Source organism: Zea mays, chromosome 8, assembly GCF_902167145.1.
Source record: "Zea mays cultivar B73 chromosome 8, Zm-B73-REFERENCE-NAM-5.0, whole genome shotgun sequence".
NCBI lineage: Eukaryota > Viridiplantae > Streptophyta > Magnoliopsida > Poales > Poaceae > Zea > Zea mays.
This window is the reverse complement of record NC_050103.1, coordinates 176,944,671-176,959,870: the sequence shown is the minus strand read 5'-3', so window position 1 is coordinate 176,959,870 and position 15,200 is coordinate 176,944,671. Positions and strand designations below refer to the sequence as shown.

Genomic DNA, 15,200 nt, shown 5'->3' with positions numbered 1-15,200 from the left:
TAGTGAAGATATCGGCTAGCTGGTTCTCGGTGCTAACATGAAACACTTCGATATCTCCCTTTTGCTGGTGGTCTCTCAAAAAGTGATGCCGGATGTCAATGTGCTTTGTGCGGCTGTGCTCAACAGGATTTTTCGCTATTCGGATAGCACTCTCATTGTCACATAGGAGTGGGACTTTGCTCAGATTGTAGCCAAAGTCCTGGAGGGTTTGCCTCATCCAAAGTAGTTGCGCACAACACTGTCCTGCGGCAACGTACTCGGCCTCAGCGGTGGATAGGGCAACGGAAGTTTGTTTCTTAGAGTTCCACGACACCAGGGACCTTCCTAAGAATTGGCACGTCCCCGATGTACTCTTCCTATCGACCTTACATCCAGCATAGTCGGAATCTAAATATCCAATCAAGTCAAAGTTAGACCCCTTTGGATACCAGATCCCGAAGCAAGGCGTAGCAACTAAATATCTTAGAATTCGCTTCAAAGCCACTAAGTGACACTCCTTAGGATCGGATTGAAATCTAGCACACATGCATACGCTAAGCATAATATCCGGTCTACTAGCACATAAATAAAGCAAAGAACCTATCATGGACCGGTATGCTTTTTGATCAACGGACTTACCTCCTTTGTTGAGGTTGGTGTGTCCGTCAGTTCCCATCGACGTCTTTTCGGGCTTGGCGTCCTTCATCCCAAACCGCTTTAGCAAGTCTTGCGTGTACTTCGCTTGGGAGATGAAAGTGCCGTCCTTGAGTTGCTTCACTTGGAACCCAAGGAAGTAGTTCAACTCGCCCATCATCGACATCTCGAATTTCTGCGTCATCACCCTGCTAAACTCTTCACAAGACTTTTGGTTAGTAGAACCAAATATTATGTCATCGGCATAAATTTGGCACACAAAAAGATCACCATTGCAAGTCTTAGTAAACAGAGTTGGATCGGCTTTCCCAACCTTGAAAGCATTAGCAATTAAAAAGTCTCTAAGGCATTCATACCATGCTCTTGGGGCTTGCTTAAGTCCATAGAGCGCCTTAGAGAGCTTACACACGTGGTCGGGGTACCGTTCATCCTCGAAGCCAGGGGATTGCTCCACGTACACCTCCTCTTTGATCGGCCCGTTTAGGAAAGCGCTCTTCACATCCATTTGGTACAACCTGAAAGAATGGTGAGCGGCATATGCTAGCAAAATACGAATTGATTCTAGCCTAGCCACAGGAGCGAACGTCTCCTCAAAGTCCAAACCTGCGACTTGGGCATAACCTTTTGCCACAAGTCGAGCCTTGTTCCTTGTCACCACCCCGTGCTCGTCCTGTTTGTTGCGGAACACCCACTTGGTTCCCACAACATTTTGCTTGGGACGAGGCACCAGTGTCCAAACTTCATTGCGCTTGAAGTTGTTGAGTTCTTCCTGCATGGCCAACACCCAGTCCGGATCTAGCAAGGCCTCTTCTACCCTGAAAGGCTCAATAGAAGAGACAAAGGAGTAATGCTCACAAAAATTAACTAATCTTGAACGAGTAGTTACTCCCTTGCTAATATCACCCAAAATTTGGTCGACGGGATGATCCCTTTGGATCGTCGCTTGAACTTGGGTTGGAGGTGCCTGAGGTGCTTCTTCCTCTTCACTTTGAACATCCTGTGCTCCCCCTTGATCATGCGCCTCCACTTGAGGTACCTGTTCGTCATCTTGGGTTGAGGGATGCACCATAGTTGAGGAAGACGGTTGATCTTGCTCCAATTGTTCCTGAGGCCGTACATCTCCAATTGCCATGGTGCGTATCGTGGCCGTTGGAACGTCTTCTTCATCTACATCATCAAGATCAACAACTTGCTCTCTTGGAGAGCCATTAGTCTCATCAAATACAACGTCGCTAGAGACTTCAACCAAACCCAATGATTTGTTGAAGACCCTATACGCCTTTGTATTTGAATCATAACCTAATAAAAAACCTTCTACAACTTTGGGAGCAAATTTAGAGGTTCTACCTTTCTTCACAAGAATATAACACTTGCTCCCAAATACACGAAAATAAGACACATTGGGTTTGTTACCAGTTAGCAGCTCATATGAAGTCTTCTTGAGGAGGCGGTGAAGGTAGACCCTGTTGATGGCGTGGCAAGCCGTGTTCACGGCTTCCGACCAAAAGCGCTCGGGGGTCTTGAACTCTCCAAGCATAGTCCTCGCCATATCGATGAGCGTCCTGTTCTTCCTCTCTACCACACCATTTTGCTGAGGTGTGTAGGGAGCGGAGAACTTGTGCTTGATCCCCTCCTCAAGGAACTCCTCCACTTGAAGATTCTTGAATTCGGACCCATTGTCGCTCCTTATATTCTTAACCTTGAGTTCAAACTCATTTTGAGCTCTCCTGAGGAAGCGCTTGAGGGTCCCTTGGGTTTCAGTTTTATCCTGCAAAAAGAATACCCAAGTGAAGCGGGAAAAATCATCAACTATAACAAGACCATACTTACTTCCTCCTATACTCAGATAGGCGACGGGTCCAAAGAGGTCCATATGAAGCATCTCCAAGGGTCTTGATGTTGTCATCACATTTTTGGTGTGATGAGAGCCTCCCACCTGTTTCCCTGCTTGACAAGCTGCACAAGGTCTATCTTTTTTGAAATGTACATTGGTTAGACCTATCATGTGTTCTCCCTTTAGAAGCTTGTGGAGGTTCTTCATCCCCACATGTGCTAAGCGGCGATGCCACAACCAGCCCATGCAAGTCTTAGCCATTAAGCATGCATCTAGACCGGCCTCTTCTTTTGCAAAATCAACCAAATAAAGTTTGCCGTCTAGTACACCCTTAAAAGCTAGTGAACCATCACATCTTCTAAAGACAGACACATCTATATTTGTAAATAGACAATTATATCCCATTTTGCATAATTGACTAACAGATAACAAATTATATCCAAGCGACTCAACTAAAAACACATTAGAAATAGAGTGCTCAGATGAAATAGCAATTTTACCTAACCCTTTTACCTTGCCTTGGTTCCCATCACCGAATATAATTGAATCTTGGGAATCCTTGTTCTTGACGTAGGAAGAGAACATCCTCTTTTCCCCCGTCATGTGGTTTGTGCATCCGCTGTCGATAATCCAGCTTGAACCCCCAGATGCATAAACCTGCAAGGCAAATTTAGGCTTGGGTCTTAGGTACCCAACTCTTGTTGGGTCCTACAAGGTTAGTCACAATTGTCTTAGGGACCCAGATGCAAGTTTTATCACCCTTGCATTTTGCCCCTAATTTCTTAGCAACTATCTTCCTATCCTTTCTACAAATAGCAAAGGAAGCATTTAAAGCATGATAAATTGTAGAGGGTCCATTCATAACTTTCCTAGGAACATGAAGAATATTCTTTCTAGGCACATGATGAATATTTTTCCTAGGCATATCTCTACCATGCATATAGGAAGAACTGGAAGCAAACATAGAATAAGAATCATAGGCATGTGAATCAAAAGCATTACAACTCCTATGAGACTGTCTTCTATCATTGTACATAAAAGCATGGTTCTTTTTAGTACTACTTGCCATAGGGGCCTTCCCTTTCTCCTTGGCGGAGATGGGAGCCTTATGGCTCGTTAAGTTCTTGGCTTCCCTCTTGAAGCCAAGCCCATCCTTAATTGAGGGGTGTCTACCAACCGTGTAGGCATCCCTAGCAAATTTTAGTTTATCAAAATCACTTTTGCTAGCCTTAAGTTGGGCATTAAGACTAGCCATTTCATCGTTTAACTTTGCAAAAGAAGCTATGTGTTCACTACAAGCATCAATATCAAAATCTTTACATCTATTGCAAATAACAACATTTTCTACACAAGTTGTTGATTTACTAGCTATTTCTAACTTAGCATTCAAATCATCATTAATGCTCCTTAAGCTAGAAATTGTCTCATGGCAAGAAGATAATTCACAAGAAAGCATTTCATTTCTTTTAACTTCTAAAGCATGAGATTTTTGTGCTTCTACAAATTTGTCATGTTCTTCATACAACAAATCCTCTTGTTTTTCCAAAAGCCTATTCTTATCATTCAAGGCATCAATCAATTCATTGATTTTATCTACCTTGGTTCTATCTAGGCCCTTAAATAAACATGAATAATCTATTTCATCCTCATCACTAGATTCGTCCTCACTTGAAGAAGCATAAGTAGAGTTTCGAGTACATACCTTCTTGTCCCTTGCCATAAGGCATATGTGACGCTCGTTGGGGAAGAGGGATGACTTGTTGAAGGCGGTGGCGGCGAGTCCTTCATTGTCGGAGTCGGAGGAGGAGCAATCCGAATCCCACTCCTTTCCTAGATGTGCCTCGCCCTTGGCCTTCTTGTAATTTTTCTTCTTTTCCCTCTTGCTCCCGTGTTCCTGGTCACTTTCATTATCGGGACAGTTAGCAATAAAATGACCAATCTTACCGCATTTGAAGCATGAGCGCTTCCCCTTGGCTTTGGTCTTGCTTGGCTGTCCCTTGCGACCCTTAAGCGCCGTCTTGAAGCGCTTGATGATTAGGGCCATTTCTTCATCATTTAGCCCTGCCGCCTCAACTTGCGCCACCTTGCTAGGTAATGTCTCCTTGCTTCTTGTTGCCTTGAGAGCAACGGGTTGAGGCTCATTGATTGGACCATTCAGTGCGTCGTCCACGTACCTCGCCTCCTTGATCATCATTCGCCCGCTTACGAATTTTCCAAGGACTTCTTCGGGCGACATTTTGGTGTACCTGGGATTCTCACGAATATTATTCACCAAATGAGGATCAAGAACGGTAAAGGACCTTAGCATCAATCGAACGACGTTGTGGTCCGTCTATCGCGTGCTTCCGTAGCTCCTTATTTTGTTGATAAGGGTCTTGAGCCGGTTGTATGTTTGGGTTGGCTCCTCGCCCCTTATCATCGCGAATCGTCCTAGCTCGCCCTCCACCAACTCCATCTTGGTGAGCAAGGTGACGTCGTTCCCCTCATGAGAAATCTTGAGGGTGTCCCAGATCTGCTTGGCATTGTCCAAGCCACTCACTTTATGGTACTCGTCCCTGCACAAGGAGGCTAACAACACAGTAGTGGCTTGTGCATTTCTATGAATTTGTTCATTAATGAAAATAGGACTATCCAAGCTATCGAACTTCATTCCACTTTCCACAATCTCCCATATGCTCGGATGGAGAGAGAACAGGTGACTACACATTTTGTGGCTCCAAAATCCGTAGCCCTCTCCATCAAAGTGAGGAGGTTTGCCAAGTGGAATGGAGAGCAAATGAGTATTTGTACTTTGCGGAATACGAGAGTAGTCAAAAGAAAAGTTCGAATTAACCGGTTTCCTTCTCTCGTAGTCGTTGTGGTCGTCGTCCTTTTGGGAAGAAGATGACTCGTCGCTGTCGTCGTAGTAGACAATCTCCTTGATGCGCCTTGTCTTCTTCTTCTTCCCATCTTTGCGTCTATGGCCCGAGCCTGAGTCGGTAGGCTTGTCATCCTTCGGCTCGTTGACGAAAGATTCCTTCTCTTTATCGTTGATCACGATACCCTTCCCCTTAGGATCCATCTCTTCGGGCGGTTAGTCCCTTTGTGAAGAGAACGGCTCTGATACCAATTGAGAGCACCTAGAGGGGGGGTGAATAGGTGATCCTGTAACACTTAAAACTTAGGCCACAAAAACTTGGTTAAGTGTTAGTGCAATAACCACCAAGTGGCTAGAGAGGAATCTTCAACAAAACACAATAACCAACAAGAGATCAATCACAGAGATGGCACGGTGGTTATCCCGTGGTTCGGCCAAGACCAATGCTTGCCTACTCCACGTTGTGGCATCCCAACGGACGAGGGTTGCAATCAACCCCTCTCAAGCGGTCCAAAGACCCACTTGAATACCACGGTGTTTTGCTTGCTTTTCTTAATCCCGTTTGCGAGGAATCTCCACAACTTGGAGCCTCTCGCCCTTACACTTGAAGTTCACAAAGAAGCACGGAGCAAGGGAGGGATTAGCAACGCACACAAGACACAAAAATCAGAGTGTCACCACGCACACAAGTCGCAACAAGAGTTCGCAACGCAACCCAATGAGTTCACAACTCCACTAGAGCTCTATATGCTATCACAAAGAAACAAATGCGCGGAATCGAGGTCTTGGTGCTTAGGAATGTTGTAAGAATGCTTGGGATACTCCTCCATGCGCCTAGGGGTCCCTTTTATAGCCCCAAGGCAGCTAGGAGCCGTTGAGAACATTCCTGGAAGGCAGATCTTGCCTTCTGTCGACTGGCGCACCGAACAGTCCGGTGCACCACCAGACATCCACTGTTCACTGTCCGGTGCAGATTGCTTTCCTTATTTGGCGAAGCCGACCGTTGGAGTCTGAGAGCCGTTGGCGCACCGAACACTGTCCGGTGCACCAATGTGACCGTTGGCTCGGCCACACGTCACGCGCGGAATCCTCGGCCGACCGTTGCTCCGGCTGACTGTTGACTCACCGGACAGTCCGGTGCACCACCGGACAGACCGGTGAATTTTAGCCGTACGCCGTTGATGGTTTCCCGAGAGCGACGAGTTCGCCTGTGAACGGCTCACCGGACAGTCTGGTGCACCACCGGACAGTCCGGTGAATTATAGCCGTACACCGCCGTCGAAGTCCCGAGAGCAGCCTGTTCGCCTGAGCCAGCCTGGCGCACCGGACATTGTCCGGTGCACCACCGGACAGTCCGGTGCACCCAGACTGAGCAGACTTTGGCTGAACAAAGCCATCTCATTTTCAATTCAACTTTTCCTGTTTCCAGCACTTAGACACAATACATGAGTCCATAAAACAATGTACTAAGTCTAGAAACATACCTTTTAACATGATTTTCACTTTGTCCACCACTTTGCATAGATTAGCATAAAAGCACTTGTGTTGGCACTCAATCACCAAAATACTTAGAAATGGCCTAAGGGCACATTTCCCTTTCAACCGCGCCCTGATCTTGCCCAGCAGGTCCGCGGCGCTGGGGCGGTTGCCGACGGCCACAGCCTGCGTGCAGTGGATCAGCAAGGAGGAGCGACGAGCCCACCATGGAGGAGCGAAGACGGAGAGGCCGAGAGCGCAGAGCCGGAGCGAAGACGCGAGATCGCGAGAGCAGCGGAGAGGAGCAGGCGAGTGGTGCGCGACGCGTTAGGATTACGGCGGCTGGGTTAGGGTTACGCCCGCTGGATTTATGCTGCTGGGCCGCTGGGGCGCGCTGTGGGCCGTGGCCGGCTTAGGCCGCTAGGGCACTGTGGCCGCTGGGGAAGTGGGCTAGCCACTGTAGCGGGCCGGTTTCTAAGCCCACCAAATATCGGGCCGTGCTCAGGCTAGCCTAACGGGCCGAGATGGCTGTCGAGCCCGGACCCGAATTAACTCGTGCCGTGCCGTGCTCGTGTCGTGCTAAAAACTCGTGCTTCGTACCGTGCTAACGGGCCACGTGCTTTCTGGACATCTATAGTACATACCGTGCCAAGCCGTCGAACATTACTCCTACTCTCAGTTGCATGCAGTCTATGCTCCTGACCATGCCTAAGAACCCACTTTGCCCAGCCTTTGCCAGTAGCTTACCAATGTGTTGGTCGTTGCAGGGCCTAAGGTAACGTTCCCCAAACAATGCCACAACTGCCCTTGTGAATTGCTGAATTGTTTCTACGATTGTGGATTCCCCCATTTGAAATACCTCATCCAATAATCAGTCATGCTTTAGTACGAATAATCACCTGCAAAAGATATGCAACATACTTTAGTACATTAATCACCTGCGAAAGATATTGACGTCATATATAGGATTATCGTCGAAATAATCAGTCATCAACTTTAGATGCCCCACAAATCGGTCTATGTGAACCACTTGATGGCCAACAGCTGAGCCACTGTGAGTCTCAACTTCATCATCGTCTTGCTGCGATATATGAACAATTGTAAATTTGATGGTTTTAACAAAACTGCCACCTCCACAAAGATAAACGCATCCTGTCAAACTTTAGCGACAAACTATCCTTGTTGGAAGAGCTTCTAGCTAGAAAGTGATCTTTGCATGCCACGTGATTTCCGGTGCTAGATTCTCCTTGATTATCTCTCATTAGCAAGGTTCCACGGGATAGCGACATTTTCGCACGCACAACCATTATGTAGCGTCAGAATAAGGTTCCTTTGATTTCTTAACTGATATGCTGAACATTATTATTAGAATCTGGTGAATCCAAACACGCCCAAACTTCGTGAGGCTCTCAAGAACCGAACGCTTCATTGAATAGTTATCAGATTCTTCCCTTCCCTTCCCTTTGTTGCAAATAACATTACCCAGAGCTTTTTTTTCTTCCTGTACTCCTACTGTCTACTAATGATACTGCTTAATTAAGCCCGAATAACATGGTGATGGAGCAGAACATTCGACTGCTCCGCATGGAACCGACGTGTGGGCTGCTCTTAGAGCGTTCTTGGCTTGCACACGATGGTGGAATGCTTCAAGATGTGGAGACTGAACTGGCCTCCCTTCTCGGTGGTGTCGACCTTGTCCTGCCCGGGCGGTGGGAGCAGCTCGAAGTTCTGGACGAGGCGGCCGATGGTGATGCCGAGGATGGGCAGGGCGAGGATGATCCCGGGGCAGCTCCTGCGGCCGACGCCGAAGGGCAGGTACCTGAAGTCGTTGCCGTTGGCCTCGACGTGCTTCTCCTCCTCGAGGAATCGCTCGGGCCGGAACTCCTCGGGCCGCCTCCAGCTGTCGGGGTTGTTGGCGAGGTACCAGGCGTTGACGAGGATCTTGCTCTCGGCGGGGATGTCGTAGCCGCCGAGCTTGGCGTCGTGGAGGTTCATGTGCGGCACCAGCAGCGGGATGGCCATCCGCAGCCGCAGCGTCTCCTTGATCACCGCCTGCAGGTAGGGGAGGTTGTGCGTGTCCGGCTCCGTGATCTGGTGGCCCGGCCCGAGCACCGTGTCCAGCTCCTGCCGCAGCTTCTGCTGGATCTCCGGGTGGTTCACCAGCTCGGCGACCGCCCACTCGATCGACCACAGCGTGGTCTCGATCGCTGTAGACGACAAACACAAACTTAGTCTTGACTCTTGGAAGCATACGAGCATGGCGCGGCGCGACAGAAACTTTCAGACTTAAATTTCAGCGACAGTCTTTGTCATACTAAACCTGAAGCGAGGTTAACTTAGTCTGAAATATAATTTACCTGCAACGTTAATGTTCTCGACGATGAAGAGCACGTTGTCCTCGTTGATCTCACCTTTTTGCTGTGCCTCCAGTATGTGATCAATGGCGCACTTGAGCCCGTTGCTGTCCGTGGCCTTGGTGCTCGCCAGCTTCCTGCAGAAACACGCAAGCGGAAACGGACAACCACCAAGTGAGCACATTACAAGCCCACCCAGTCGACAAAGAGAAGCAAACGAAACCAGAAGAAATCCTTGAAGAGCCAGGTGTAAGTATGTAACTCACTTCCTCTCCTCGAGGAAGAAATCCTTGAAGAGCTTGAGGCGGGTCTCCTTGACCTCCTTGCAGACCCTGAGGTAGCCGCGGAGGAACGGACGGAGGATGGGGATGAAGTCGCCGTAGTTGTACTCGAAGCTCTGCGCGAGGCGGCTGCGCTCGCCGTTGAGCGCCCTGAGGCGGAGGAAGAGCGGGTCGTCCATGCTCTCGAAGCGCCGGTCGAACATGATCCGGTATATGTTGTTGTACATCATGAGCTGCAGGCGTCGGCGGAGCACGATTCCGTCGGTGGCCGCCTTGGGGTCGAGGCGCACGTCGTCGACGACGGCGGCGGCCTCGGCCTCCCAGCCGTGGCGGTACTGCTGCACGACCTTGTTGGTGAAGAAGGGCACGGTCATGATGCGGCGCATCTTGCGCCAGTGGTCGCCGTACACGGTGAACACCATGTCCTGCCCCTTGTCCGTGAAGATGTCGAAGACCACGTTGCGGGTGCGGGAGCCGAACTCCACGCCCTGCGTGTGCAGCACCTCCCGCGCCAGCGGCGGCGACGAGACCACCACCAGGTTGCGCTGCCCCATGCGGAGGAGGAAGACGTCGCCGAACTTGCGGGACAGCGCGGCGAGGTTGCGGTGGTTGAGGTCGTCGCCGACCTGCAGCCAGTTCCCGAAGACGGGCACGGGGACGGGGCCGGGAGGCAGCCGGAGCTTGCGGCCACGGATCTTGGACACCGCGATGGCGACCATGACGGACGCCAAGAGGCCGACCAGGAGCTTCTCCACGAAGAGAAGGACCATGGCGACGGGGCGGAGATGGAGGGAGGGCTTGCTGTCCTTTCTCACTGAGTCACTGCTTTTTGTGTGGCGTGGCGGCGGTTCTTCCTGCCTTCCTGGAGATCTCAACGGACATGTCCGTGCGCATATATATAGGAGAAACGGCGGGATGGGGAGTTGGCGGTAAAATTGATGGACATGCAGTAGGTAGGGGGCGTAGAACCGTCGTGGAGGGACCGGAGAGCCGGCGAAGGTTTTGGTCGTTGGTGAGTCCACAGTAGCGGTTGGGCGTCGCCGGCGGTGAGTGTCAGTGCTCTTTGGTTGGTTGGGCCTCGACTTTGATGGGTCGATGTGTACGTGTAGGCCAGACGTGGCGGAGGTACGTGAATATGCGGCCTCTACGATTTTGAGGGCATGACTAAGCGGAAGAAAAGACAGAACATGTTAGACAAAATTACGTGTGTCACGCTGAAAAAACGTTAATTAAAATTTCTGTTTTCGGCAAGACTGTCCGCAAGAGTTTTCCATTTTCGACACACACAGACACACTGGTTGCACAATGCAGCGTTTGGAGCAAGGGAGACGTTTTTTTTCCCTCCAAGAGTCCAAGTCGAACGGGAAGGTGGGCAGATCGAGGCGGTCCCCCGTCGGGCAGCGCAGCGCATGGGCACGAGGGCAGCCATGTGGCACCGTGGCCAGCCACATATCCCTTTTCGCGTTTCAGTTTGCCGTTTGTAACTGAGTACAGTGCACGCGTGATATTAGAGCAAGCCTAATGATAAAGCTAGTTACGTATTTAGGGCCCCTTTGGTAGGGCTTATTTTTCAGCTTCGGCTCTGGCTCATGCAAAAGTTGTGCCAAACATCTCTTTTTCAAATGGCTTCACCAGTGAAGTGCTTTTCCAAAATGAACTAGAGGGCATGAGCCAAAAAAAGTGGCTCACCCGGCTTCAGCTCACGTCATTTTTGCACAATAGCCCTCCCACCAGTCCAAATTATTTTTTTGGTCCTGCCCTCAATCCCTAGCCACGTACAGGAGAGATCGACCAGTATCGGTCTTTCTCCCACAAAGGCGCCGCCAGCAACCAGCGCTGGCCCCTTGTTGCGCGTCCCCCCTCCCGTCCAGCTCGCCGGAGCAGCTCCCCGCCGACCCCCGTCGTGCAGTCCGCCACCAGCCCTCCGTCCAGGTCGCCGTCACGCCAGCCGCCGTGGAGGGCGCCGCCACCTCCGTGAAGAATGCCGCCACATCCGTGAAGGGCGCCGCCAGGTACTGCTCCCTCCCTCCATTTTGCCGCAATCCACCCTCAAGACATCGCCATCCCTTGGTGTCCAGATCTCTCTCCCTGCAGCTGACCATCATTCTCCTCCTTGTAAGTCGCCATGAATCCGCTACGTCGCCAACTGTTGCCGCCGTCTGGCCGAGGCCAACCATCCAATGCCGGAGTAGGTCGTGGTTCCACTGGTGCTGTGGTCGAGGGTGTGGTACCAACAAGTGCCGGGTCTTTGGATGCGAATTGGGCTACTCACGTCGACACATCAGCTGTACAAGACGATGGGTGGCTTGCCGGCATTCTTGGCACTGCCACAGACATCCTTCAATCACCTTCTGCTGAGATGCACCGAGCACCGTCTCCCGCTGATGTGCGACGTCCTCCTACTGGTGATGTGCGACGCCCTTCTCCTAGTACTGAAACTCGACGCCCTTCTCATGCTGCAACCTCTATGGACACTGATGTGGAAATTACTGATGCTAGGTGATTATTTGATTCCTAATCCTTTATTACTCATTGTTATGCTTGCTGCAACTTGAATTGTTATGCATTGTTTGTCCACATTGGCGTGTACAGTACGGCGACATGGGGTGACGAATATACTAGGATAGTTTGTGAGATTTTTGCAGATGAAGTGATCAAAGGAAATCGGTCAAATACACATTTGAATAAAGCTGGATATCAGAATGTGATACAAAAATTCAAGGATAGGACTGGTATTGTGTACAATAGAAAACAGTTTAAAAACAAATGGGGTCGACTAAAACTTGATTATGGCATTTGGAAGCAATTGACTCGGCAAACAGGATTAGGATGGGATGCTAATGGAAATATTGACATGCCTGAGGATTGGTGGAAAAGAATGGCAAAAGTGAGTATTCATTTCAGTTTTGAAGTTATTTTTCAAGTAATTCAGGTAATATTCACATGCTAATTGAATGTTTTTTATTTGTCCTTCAGACTATTAAAGGATCACTACGGTTCAGGCTTAGAGGCCTTCAAAATGAGGACAAATTGGCAATTATGTTTGAAGACCTTCGCAATACCGGTGATGACCATTGGAGTGCCGGTAGTGGTGTTCCTCCATCCCAGCCGAACATATCTATGGACAATTCACATGTTGAAGTGGATGGAACTGAAGGGGATGAACATGTCAATGAAGATGAAAGTGAGGCTGAAGAGGTAACACCGACCAGTAACAAAGGAAAGAGAAAGATGGCTAGCGGCTCCAAGGAAAAGAAGAAGAAAATGGTTAGAGCAAACTGGGTTGCTGAAGGTTTTGATCAAATTCTCGAAATGACCAAGAGAACTACGGAGTCATGTGAGTCTATTGTTAGGAGAGAGGATACATCAGGTTGTTCAATCAAGGAAGTTATGACTTTGGTTAAAGAGTGTGGAGCAACTATTGGTACAAAGGAGCATTTCATAGCTACTGTCTTGTTCACCAAGAGAGCAAAAAGATGCCACAAAGGTCATGTGCATTGTGGAGCAACTATTGGTACAAAGGAGCATTTCATTGCATTGTGTGGTGGCCATGTGCAAAGCATATATAAGACCTATTGATCCTAATTTCTCAACAACACATAGTAGGATTACTGATGATGATAGAATGATGCCACATTTCAAAGATTGTATTGGTGCACTTGATGGATCTCATATTATGGCAACACCTCCACCAGAAGATCTCATTAGGTACATTGGAAGAAGTGGTAAAGCAACTCAAAATGTTCTTGTTGTAGTTGATTTTGATATGAGATTCATATATGCTTCAGTAGGGCAGCCTGGGTCTATGCATGACACCAATGTGCTTTTCCATGCATTGAAGAATGATAGCGATAATTTTCCCCACCCTCTGGTAGGAAAATATTATTGTGTTGATGCGGGATATCCAAATCGTCCTGGATATTTGGCACCATACAAAGGTCAAAGGTACCATATACCGGATTGGAGGAGGGGGCCAGCTCCTAATGGTGAGCAAGAACATTTTAACCATTTGCATTCGAGTATTCGCAATGTGGTGGAGCGTGCATTTGGAGTTTGGAAAATAAAGTGGAGGATACTTTTGAAAATGCCTACCTACAAGATGGAAGTGCAAAAGATGATTGTTGCAGCTACAATGTGTCTTCATAATTTTATTCGAGAGAATCATGCTTTAGATAAAGATTTCAGTAAGTGTGATCGGAATCCAGATTATATCCCTACTATTCCAGAGAGATACGCAAGATTTCAGCCTTCTCAAAATGCTTCGGATACATCAACTACTCAATCCAATGATAGGACTATGGATAGATTTCGAGATGATATTGCTAAGGCAATATTTCTTTCAAGATCATCGGGAGCATAGATGTACTTTGTTTTGTAATCGAATATTTATTCTCGAATTTGAGTTTATAATGTTTGCTTGTGTCTTCTATAATGATATTTCAGCTATACATATAAAAGTATCTATAAAAAGTAAACTATACAAGGGTCTTTCTGAAAAACAACCTATAAACCATTTTGCCAAATGATTTTTCAGAATGGCTTTGGCTCATCTAAAGAAGTGGCTTCACCTCGTGAGCCAGAGCCAAAGCCGTTTTTGGAGAAGCCAGAGCTCTGCCAAAGGGGCCCTTAGTTATTAGTCAAGTTTGAAGAACTAAGCCATACAACAACGATCTCTTGCTCTCTCCGAGTCCAAAGAAAGCCATTTGGGCGTCATTTCTTATACCAAGGAATGATTAATTAGGGTATAATTTACCTATCATGTTTATACTAAATACGGTCTGGTGTATCTCCTAGTCCTACTCAAGTTTGCTTCGTATTCCTAAGTGGTAGGGCCACAAGGCTCGAAGCTATCCACTACTACCGTAATACGAGTTCGATTCTGCTTCTGCCCACCTACCCGGGTTCAGTTCCTATCTGTGGCGTGGGATAAAAGTACGTTGGACTTGGACTCTTGTGCAGAAAACGTCTCGCTTGCTCCAAACGCCCCCTGCACACGTCTCGAATACTCGAACGACGCAATGCTGATCTCATCCATCGGACTCTGCTCAGTATTTGAGCTTGCATTGGCTACAGATGTCTTCTTTGTCTAGAAACACATCCTTCTTTGTTTTACAGTGGGAGGTACAGAGCAGGGTAAAATATAAGGCTGTGACCGGGCTAGGGCTGGGGCTGCCTGTTCTCTTCTATTTAGATATATACACAGTAGGGGTTTTGTTTAGTATGGTCTGAAAATAGCTTTGGTTCTATCTTTTACTAGAAAACAACTTATGTAAAAGCCAGTAATTATAAATCGTTTGGCAGCAAACAACAATTTATCTAGTAAAATACTCCATCTGTCTCAAAATAAAACTCGTTTTAGATAATTAATATATTCATACAATATTTGGTGTATATGTTTTATATATGTGTCTAGATTCATCATCATCCATTTAAATATAGGTATAAAAATCAAGAGCTAAAATGAATAGTCTCGTGGATCGGAGGGAGTACAAAAATTATGAAAAAACTGGCTGAACCAAAAGGCCGTTTACTCCTAAGCGTTCACTCACTGTCCCAGCTACAGTAACACGTTACTGTTCGCCGTCTCCACCAAACCACTGTTCTCCAGCATCCAAATGCGATACATCTTTATATACAAAAATTACTGGAGAACCACTGTTCTCCAGTATTCCTACCAGAGAAGACGCCGTCAACAGAGCTAAGTCTGTTAGATTAATGTTTGGGTTTGTTAGGATATCTGCAGAACAGTAGCAGAATTCGGTTAG

General features: G+C 48.0%; 1 protein-coding gene across 1 annotated transcript; it reads right to left on the bottom strand.

The window, feature by feature from the left end:
* Positions 1-8,109: 8,109 nt before the first annotated feature.
* Positions 8,110-10,652, bottom strand: LOC103636555 (trans-cinnamate 4-monooxygenase). Its single transcript, XM_008658905.4, has 3 exons — positions 9,421-10,652; positions 9,158-9,291; positions 8,110-9,007 (listed from the first exon to the last, which is right to left on the bottom strand). The coding sequence occupies exons 1-3, from the start codon at positions 10,203-10,205 to the stop codon at positions 8,409-8,411; spliced, it is 1,518 nt and encodes a 505-aa protein (XP_008657127.1). The 5' UTR covers positions 10,206-10,652; the 3' UTR covers positions 8,110-8,408.
* Positions 10,653-15,200: the final 4,548 nt, after the last annotated feature.

Excerpts from the sequence above, each read along its gene's own strand:
- LOC103636555 (XM_008658905.4), bottom strand. The coding sequence starts at position 10,205 with ATGGTCCTTCTCTTCGTGGAGAAGCTCCTGGTCGGCCTCTTGGCGTCC. Across the intron at positions 9,292-9,420 it reads TTCTTCCTCGAGGAGAGGAA|GAAGCTGGCGAGCACCAAGG; the intron begins GTGAGTTACATA and ends GTGTTTCTGCAG. Across the intron at positions 9,008-9,157 it reads CGAGAACATTAACGTTGCAG|CGATCGAGACCACGCTGTGG; the intron begins GTAAATTATATT and ends TGTCGTCTACAG.